Source organism: Gekko japonicus, unplaced genomic scaffold, assembly GCF_001447785.1.
Source record: "Gekko japonicus isolate JY-2015 unplaced genomic scaffold, Gekko_japonicus_V1.1 scaffold4260, whole genome shotgun sequence".
Lineage (NCBI taxonomy): Eukaryota > Metazoa > Chordata > Lepidosauria > Squamata > Gekkonidae > Gekko > Gekko japonicus.
Window position 1 is genome coordinate 10,781 of NW_015167176.1, and position 9,731 is coordinate 20,511.

The 9,731-nt window shown below is 42.0% G+C and overlaps 1 protein-coding gene across 1 annotated transcript in view; it reads left to right on the plus strand.

Annotated features, from left to right (window-relative positions):
• The window catches only part of LOC107112059 (vomeronasal type-2 receptor 26-like), an 11,913-nt gene extending 4,646 nt beyond the window's left edge, over nucleotides 1–7,267 (plus strand). The window contains exons 4-6 of the mRNA XM_015413126.1: nucleotides 1,711–1,938; nucleotides 5,233–5,359; nucleotides 6,366–7,267. Of these exons, the coding sequence (XP_015268612.1) occupies nucleotides 1,711–1,938; nucleotides 5,233–5,359; nucleotides 6,366–7,267 (1,257 nt within the window). The remainder of the gene's footprint in view (nucleotides 1–1,710; nucleotides 1,939–5,232; nucleotides 5,360–6,365) is intronic.
• Nucleotides 7,268–9,731: the final 2,464 nt, after the last annotated feature.

Genomic DNA, 9,731 nt, shown 5'->3' on the forward strand with positions numbered 1-9,731 from the left:
ACCAAGATGACAGAGCATCACTTGCCCCAGAGTCCCTATCTATACCTTGTGGCTAATAGCCACTGATGGACCTCTGCTCCATATGCTTATCTAATTCCCTTTTGAAGCCGTCCATGCTTGTAGCCACCACCACTTCCTGTGCAGTGAAATCCAAGTGTTAATCACTCCTTGGGTGAAGAAGTACTTCCTTTTATCCGTTCTAACCCGACCGCTCAGCAATTTCATGGAGTGCCCACGAGTTCTTGTATTGTGAGAAAGGGAGAAAAGTATCTCTTTCTCTACCTGCTCTTTCCCATGCATAACCTTATAAACCTCGATCATGTCACCCCTCAGTCGTCATTTCTCCAAGCTAAAGAGCCCTAAGCGCTTTAACCTTTCCTCACAGGGAAAGTGTTCCAACCCTTTTATCATTCGAGTTGCCCTTTTCTGCACTTTTCCCAAAGCTATAATATCCTTTTTAAGGTGTGGTGACCAGAATTGCACACAGTATTCAAAATGAGGTCTCACCATTGATTTATATAGGGGCATTATGATATTGGCTGATCTGTTTTCAATACCCTTCCTAATAATCCCCAGCATAGCATTGGCTTTCTTTATTGCAGTCACACACTGTCTCGACATTTTCAGTGAGTTATCTACTACAACTCCAAGATCTCTCTCTTGATCAGTCTCTGCCAGTTCAGACCCCATCAACGTGTATTTATATTTAGGATTTTTGGCTCCAATGTGCATCACCTTGCACTTTTCGGCCACCTTGCATGTTTCGGCCTTTACAGGCCTTCCTCAGAAGTCTAATACAAATAGAACATGTTGGCTGATATGTAAAAATATATACAATCATACATATACAAAATATGAAATAAAGACCAGAAAACAATTGCTGTAAAAATAAAAGAAATAGACAATTAAACACATATACTACAACTAACAAATACATTGTAAATATAGTATCAAACAAAAACCCATTAACTTACTTCCAAAGTTTAACCACTGGGCAAAGAAGAGAAATACAAAAATACAAATGAAACCTCCAGTGCAATCACATGTCCAGTAGTACTTCTCTAGAAACAATAAAAGTGTATGAGTCAATGTATTAGTCAATGTATTAAAGAGCTAATAACTGAAAGTAAACAAAGAAAAATGAAAATAGTCACCTCTGGTCAACTATATATTCTCCTGATATTGTACAGCCAAATGTTCCCAATGAAATGTTTCTTAAGTTAAAAGCAGAGATCAACGGTGTCGCTGCTCCACAGCCCCCTCCCCCTCTACAATTTATAGTTATATTGAGGGATGCTAATTCAAGAAGGGGGCATTGATTTGTGAGAAGGAACCCTATGTTTTCCTTTTCCCTACAGGTCATTTTCCATGGAAGAAGGACTCTATTCAAGGCAGAGAGAAATTTTTCCATTAGAGAAAAACTCCTTCTGTTTGGGGAAGGTCTCCTATCTACCAGAGAAACAATCTTCATCCACAGGATAATTGCTCATGGTTGAAAAGCCATTTAATGCACTATACACTGGGTGTTTCAGAAACCCAGTAGTAGAATGGAAAGAAAATGTCACTATCCAAGAATATATTTTTGCCTTAACAACTATTGCTAATGCTCTAACCATGCACAAGGCTTTTTAGGAGACCAACAATAGTATTTCTTTGTTGAAATATTTTTTAAAAAATTTCCTTCCTTCCTTTTTTTCTTTCTTTTGTCAGCTCCACCACTTTCTGAGAAGCATCTCTTTTAACAACAGTGCTGGGGAAAAGATCTCTTTTGATCAGAATGGGGAATTAATAGCTGGATATGATATTATCAATTGGATTACATTCCCAAACCAGTCCTTTCTGCAAGTCAAAGTTGGGAACGTAATCCCCAAAACACCCACAGGAAAAGGGTTCACCATCCATGAAGATGCCATTGTATGGCCTCAGACCTTTAAAGAGGTGTGCAGCATGTTAATTTTAGGACTTCTCCTTTCCTTTCTTCAAAAAGTGCTTTTGTTAATTCAGACAGTGAAATATGCCTGAATCTGTATTCTGTGAAATAGAGTCTGCATTCTGTGAGTTAGATGAATTCCATTTCTTTGATCAGTTTCATCCTCAGATTTACACTAGGCAAGACATTGACACTATGCAGAAGGTTCCCTTGAACTTGGTGTAACTCATTGCTGAGTACATATGCATCAGTTGTGTGCTGAACTTTTGATTTTGGCATTTGTGTGCAGATGTTTTGGTTTTTAAAAAGACTTTGAAAGCCCAAGTCATTTTAGCTAGGTATCTGGTAGCCCATCTTAGTTAGAAGTGGTCTACTTCTTATGCTGTTATAGATAAAGTTAATTTTGCTTCTGGTTGCTAGCGTATTCTTTTCCACTACCCTATAACAATGATTAGGAAACATGACCTGTTAGCCAGAAATTGCTATGTGGTATAATTTTTGCTTTATAAGCAAGTTAGTCTAAAAACCTCTCTGTATAGGAAGCACAGTGTAACAGTCAAAAAAGTAGAGAGCCAGTTTGGTGTAGCGTGTAGCGGTTAAGTGCAGGGACTCTAATTTGGGAGAACCGGGTTTGATTCCCCACTCCTCCACTTGCAATTGCTGGATGACCTTGGGTAAGCCATAGTTTTGAGCTTCTGGCAAGAGCTGTCCTTGAAAGGGCAGTTCTTGAAGGAGCTCTCTCAGCCCCACCTACCTCACAGGGTGTCTGTTGTTGGGAGTGTCACTATTGCACGGTGCTAGCCCACTGCAGACCGAACACGGGTGCAAGGGTATCCAATAAAGGCTGGAGTCTTCAAGGCTTGTGTAAAAGCTATTTACAGTTTATTTACAAAGCCTTCACCAATAATTACACAGACTGACATAATGCTCCGCAGACAACCAATATCACAAGAAGAAGTATGTTACACAGTACCTCATTGTACTTATACAGCCATCAGCCAATCAGGGCCAATGCTGAGTCATGCTCATTAGCTCTGGCAAGAACCAGCCAGAACAGGTCAGAGCCAGCTCTTCAGTCACCTAGAGCTGTCAGCTCCTGTCACATAGATGCCACAGATATATAGCCAGACTTAATTTCAACACTGAATGTTGACAGGGAGGGGAAGGGAAAGGAGTTTGTAAGCCACTCTGAGACTCCAAGTGAAGGGTGGGGGTATAAACCCAATCTCTTCTTCTTTTCTTTTCTCTATCTTCTCTCTTCAGTTATAATTACCATTCTACTCTGACCTCAATAGGCCAAGCTAGCCTCATCTTGTCAGATATCAGAAGCTAAACCAGGTCAGCCCTGATTACTACTTGGCTGGGAGACCACCAAGGAAGTCCAGGGTTGCTAAGCAGAGGCAGGTAATGGAAAACCACCTCTTAAGGCCTCTTGCCTTGAAAGCCCTATGTGGTTGCCAGAAGTCAGATGCAACTTGTCAGTACCCCTCCCCCCCCACAAAATCCTGCCACTCACCAGTACAGGGGGAGCACAATCTGAATAGCCTGCTGGCTGTAGCATAATTTCAGTTGCAAGGGTCCACCATAGCAAAGGCACTGCTTGTCAGAAAACTTCACCAACAACTGTCCTGCAAGGAAATATGTGCTATATATATTTGGCCAACTGGCCCACCAAGCACAGAAGGGTAGCCGCCAGCCATTGCAATCCACAGTTGAAACCCCTATGTCTCCAACCTGCAAGGTCATAGGCACCCTGGCAAAGTACCATGCTTACAGCTTCTTACAGGATCACTAGCACCCTTACCAGCCTGCCAGCATGCCCTCTTCCTGCCTTATAGGAGGCACTCCTCAGTACACTTTCAGAGGTGTATCATCCTTTTAATGATATAGAGTTGGGCAGACCAACTTTCAATTGTCCCTATAAGCACACTGATCACCTTAGATATGGGCTGATGCATTGTTGAGGCAGCCTCCACAGTATGTTTGGGGGGGCAGGGGAGTGGCTGCAGCCTTCTAGACTGAGGCTGATGTACCCCTACTTCTACTTACCTGTTGGGATACAGTGCCTTTCCATGGTTTGGGTGCAGGGTTATGGCCTTGATAGGAGTCTTTGGAGCTGAGGTATCTGTGAGAGTTGTGAAAAAGATGTGTTAGGCACTGGAATGTTTATCACCACTTTGTGGTCAGGAAACAATTTTTCTCCAGGTCAGTTAGGCTGGAGATCGTGGAAGCTCTTATCATCTTCTGGGCATAGAACAGGAGTTACTGGGGGTCTGTTGGGTGGAGGTATTTGTGAATTTCCTGCATTGTGCAGTAGGTTGGACTAGATGACACTGGAGATCCCTTCCAACTTGATGATTCTATGAACATCCTTTGGGTGTTAATGCTAAATTGTGCCTCTGTGGTGTAAGGTGCACTCTCTGTGTTTTCCCCAACACCGTAGTGCAATGTGGTGTTCTTGAAGTGTCTAGGAAAGGGACTGAGAAAAAAAGATCTGCAGTAGCAGCAGCATCCTGAACTATTCTGGGGCTTGTGGGTAGGACTACAACAATAGGGGTGTTTCTTGGCCTGGGTGTCTAATGGTAAGACCACAATTTGTCCTGGCATAACTTTACCCGAGGTTCAGGTGGTGTTCTCAGGCCGGAGAGGCTTAGAGAGTCCACTGACTCCTGCTGTGCCCTCAGCTTTGCCCCATTCTGTGCTGCGAAGGCAGCTTCATTGCTTAGTCTAGCACTTGATGCTTTGGACTCCACCAGTGTAACTCTGGCATAAACTGGTGCAACTCCAAGATATGTTGTTGAAACATTCCCACGGTATTGTAACACTCACTCCCTAAGTCCTTTTGGCTGTGGTCCTCAGAACTGCACAGTTAGTTAATCTTTAGGCCAAAATTGCAAGACAGAACACCAATATAGGATATTTAGTAAGTTTCCAATGTTCAGGTTAGAACTTAAACTGTAATAGAGCAACTTGTCAAAGAACCATCAGAAAATTAACAGCATCAGGAATACTAACCGATGGCACCTAAAGCTAGAAAGTGGTGTCAAAATACTGTGAAATCTATTTCAAAGGTTCTAGTGCTGGATGAAGTCTTGAGGATAAGTGTATATTTTCTAAGAATCTTTTATTGCATGGGCATCTCCAGTGAATGTGGAAGTTCAAACTATCTACTGTATAGTATTGTTCAGTTTAATTCCTTATGATGTTTGAGCAGCAACATTTTTCTCAACATGAAAAAAAGAGATCAGTGAGACAGTATTCAAAAACAGGTAATGTAATTCTCCTTTTAAATTTTTGGACAGACACCACCACTTTCCATATGTAATGACAGGTGCAGTCCTGGTTATGGCAGGAGAGAGAAAGAAGGAGAGCCATTTTGCTGCTATGATTGTCTTCCGTGCCCTGTTGGGAAGATTTCCAACCACAAGGGTAAGAATCATTCTAGGTATGTAGCATGCATTCTTCAAGGCTTACTGGTGCACAGTATCTCACTTAAATGAAAGATTAATCACTACAAAATGGAGCCATTTTGCTGCTTTGATTGTCTTCCGTGCCCTGTTGGGAAGATGTCTAGCCACAAGGCTAAGAAATGTTCTGGGTAATGCAGCATGCATTCTTCAAAGCTTATTGGCCCCCATTAAAAAACAAAGTAATTGTGGTAATTGCTGTGGTAAAAACATTGTGAGATTATACAATGTGATCCAATCACTGTTAGGTGTGTGGCAATGTGCACAGTACCTCACTTGATTGGAAAGAATAAAACAAAAAGCAGCAGATCAAGAGAAATTGGAAGTAGTGCTCACTCCTGTACCTTGATATCAAGAATGAACAGACTCTGTCCATTTGGTTTGAGCTTCCATTTGTCACAGTAGCCCCCAAACTTTTACTTACAATTTTAATTATATTTTCTATATTGAATTTATCAACTGCCCTCCACAGTGGAACCAAGCTCGGGCCCTGTACAACACAGTTGTATAAAACATCAATAAAACAAACAAAAATTTAAATAAGACTGTAAAAACTGAATGGTCTAATTCATTGCATGTCTACATTGACTACAGATGGCACTGACATTTCAATAAGGCCACTATCTCATGTGGAACGGAAGGGGGAGTGCCAAGACAGAACCATAGTTGTCTGGAACCAAACACTTGGTAGGATATCTTTGACTTGCACTCCCTGCAGGACTGTAGAATGTCCCGTCGGGCATGGATTTTATTCAGCAGAGAGTTCCACCAGGTTGGAGTCAGGGTAGAGAAGGCCATGGCTCTGGTCAAGGACAGCCAGACTAATTCCAGATTAGTTGTACTTTGTAGATTTAACTCCATGAGAAGGATGCAGATTTGTCTGCCATCACTGGGTTTAGCAGCACTCATTCAAATTAATATGGCAGCCCAATAATTGCATCCAATTATAGAAATCTGATTTTTTTCAGATACAGATGACTGTTTTCAGTGTCCAGAAGATCACTATCCAAACAAAGAGCAAAACTTATGCCTTCCCAAAGTTATAAGCTTCCTGTCTTACAAAGAACCTTTGGGGACCAGTCTGTCCATTTTTGCCCTTTCCCTTTCTTTCGTCACATCTTTGATTCTTGGGATCTTCATCAGGAACCGGAACACTCCCATAGTCAAAGCCAACAACCGGAAACTCACTTACACAATCCTAATCTCTCTTCTGCTCTCCTTCCTTTGTTCTTTGCTATTCATTGGCCAGCCTCACAAGGTGACATGTCTCCTTCGACAACCTGCTTTTGGCATGATCTTTTCAGTAGCAATTTCCTGTGTGTTGGCCAAAACCATCACTGTGATTCTAGCTTTCAAGGCCACCGCACTGGGGTCAAGGATGAGGAAGTGGATGGGAGAAGGTTTGGCAGCCTCCATTGTTGTTTTATGCTCTGTTGTTCAAGCCACTATTTGCAATGTGTGGCTACTAACATTTCCCCCATTCCCAGATTTTGACACATATTCAGTAACCGGAGAAATCACTGTGGAATGTAATGAGGGATCAGTGACCATGTTTTATTGTGTCTTGGGCTACATGGGCTTTCTGGCCATTGTGAGCTTCACCATAGCTTTCCTAGCCAGGCACTTACCTGACAGTTTCAATGAAGCCAAATTCATCACCTTCAGCATGTTGGTCTTTTGCAGTGTTTGGATGTCCTTTGTTCCAACCTATCTCAGCACCAAAGGGAAATTCATGGTGGCTGTGGAGATCTTCTCCATCCTGGCCTCCAGCACTGGATTGCTGAGTTGTATATTTTTCCCCAAATGCATTATCATTCTATGTAGGCCTGATCTAAATAAGAGGGAGTATTTGATAAAGCGAAACAAATAAATTGTTTCTATCTCTGTTATTTTAGGTTATAATTCAAGGTTTACATAGAGTGGAATTTTTCTGATTGCTTCCATCTAGCATTGCTAGCAGCAGGCATCCAACAACAGACTGGATGGCATGGACTTGGGGGGGGTGCCATCAGTGCAATGGCATTTTGTCCCTTCCAGGGAAAACCCAGAAGTAATATTGCACCACCCTAGGGGTTGCCCAAACTCTATGGTAAAACAGTAGAAGTTCCAGTGTTTCTTAGAGCTCTGTGATATCACTTCTTGACTTTCTCTGGAACTGATGTAATATTGTTATGCTGATGGTAATTTTTAATTTTTTCTTCTCCCACCAGACGTGGTATGCCCCCATGGGAAAATAGTACACCTACTTCCTTCTCAGCAGTATCATGCTTCCCATTATGAAAGGTTGTGGCCTAGCCTCCATACCCTCACCTTTCATGGCTTTCTGCTCTTCCTCCCTCCCACTCTCCAACCAACCTACCTTGATTTGTTCCCTAGTCTTCAGGTTTTGCTCCTTCCCTCTTCATAGCAGCTTCTTTTCTTTTCTTTTCTTTTCTTCTCTCCCACCCACGGAACTTTTTCTGTTTACCTTCTCCGTCATTTGACTGCTTCCTTCTCTTCCTTCTGACTTTGACTTTGTGAAATCCGCATTTTGGTTTTGACTAACAACTCCCAAAATGTCCACTGAGCTCCCCATGTTCAGTAATGTCTCACCCCCAAAACTTCCCATTCCCTCCTATTGGTCCACTACCTCCTTTCTTTCTAATATCTTTTTTTCTGCTCTTTAATCTGTGTGTATATATTTAAATTCTAATATTTCCTATAATAAACTTATTTCCTTTTAATATTGGTCTGGTTCTTGGCGTCAACAGAAGGGTTTAAAGGGACAGATCTGCATAAACATTGGTAGCCAGATCTCACGTAATACTCCACCTCTTGCTGGGGTCGGCTATTCTCCCAAGGAACTGAAGGTAGCAATTCAGCTTCTAAAAATCAAACCTGGTAGGGGTAAAAGTTTTGGTGGGGTCATGCGGGCAATACCTTAAAATTCCAGGAACTGTGAGTCGATACACAGAACGTGGATTACAGACATAGACAAAAGACCCTGAGAAACCCTTGTTAGGTGTGTCTCTGTGTGTATTATATTTTGTGTGATTGGAAAACTCTATTGGTGGAGAAGCATTTTCTCTCTTTTCATCTCTACGACTGGTGTCATTCAGCCACACCTACCGGGCCAGGAATTTCCGGAAACAGACCTGAGCTTTTGGGTAGAAATCATGGGAGCAACATTTTGTTGGGGATTTTGAGGGGGGTTTCAAGTGGGATTTTGAAGTTATTGGGGGAAGAAACCATTCAGGTTTTCCCCCCACAAACAATATGACAGTATAACTCTTCTAAGCTTCTGCAGCAATTCTAAGCAGGTCTACTCAGAAGGAAGCTTCATGTGATTCAGCAAGGCTTACTCCTAAGGAAGTGTTCTGGAGATTGCAGCCTCTGAGACCAACAGTGGCCCTCACTAGTTTAGCATTCCAGTACAGCTGACAGCTAATATTCAGAGGAGCAAGAAACTTCGCAGTACATCCTGGCCTTGGAATTTGCCATAAAGGAGATTAATGAGAAACCCTGGAATTTACCACGTCACCCTATGATTCCACATTAATAAATGTGCGTTCCTGCCACAAAATAGCCTTGATTGTATCCCACTTCTCCTTAGCACCGTGGTTAAATTGGCATATTCTTTTTTTCCCCTCGAACCCGCCATGGCACCTCTTTCAGTACTTTTATTTTGTTACTGTTAAACATCAATGGTTGATTGTTAACCGCCCTCAAAATTTCATCTCTGTAGATTCTTTTATGGAATCTTACATGAACCTCTCTGGGGAGTTAGTTATTTCTGGCAAACGCCGAATTCATCCTGTAAACTGCTTCTATTTCCCCCAACACCGTCTCCGGGTCTTCTGTTCCCCCCTTTATTCAGCAAGACAGCTCGCCATTTTTCTTCTAATATCTTCACCTTTTTCTTCAGGAATATTTTGGAATCTTAAAATGTAAGATGCTTTATCCACCTGTAGTCTGATCAGGTCTTGTTCCATTTGGGTTTGTCTGATATCTGTTGCTTGGAGTTTACTTTCCATTTCCTTCATTTTAATTTTTACCTTCTCAGTTGTTTTATTCAGCTCTCCTATTTTTTTGTGTGTTTTCTGCTATTTGTTTTTGTAAATCCATCATCTGTGTGGCAAGCTGTTGCGTCATGTCTTTCATAACTTCTTTTATGGGATCTGTAGCCTCAAAAATTCCACTTTTGATAGATTCTTGGATCATAGCTTGAAATCCTTTTGATTGGGTGGCTGATATTGCAGCTCCTACTGGCCTCGGCATCCCTGGAGAGCTCCCTGGTCCTTTAGGAGGCTTATTGGTACTAGACATCTTTCTCTTTCGAGTTTTCACCAGTAGGG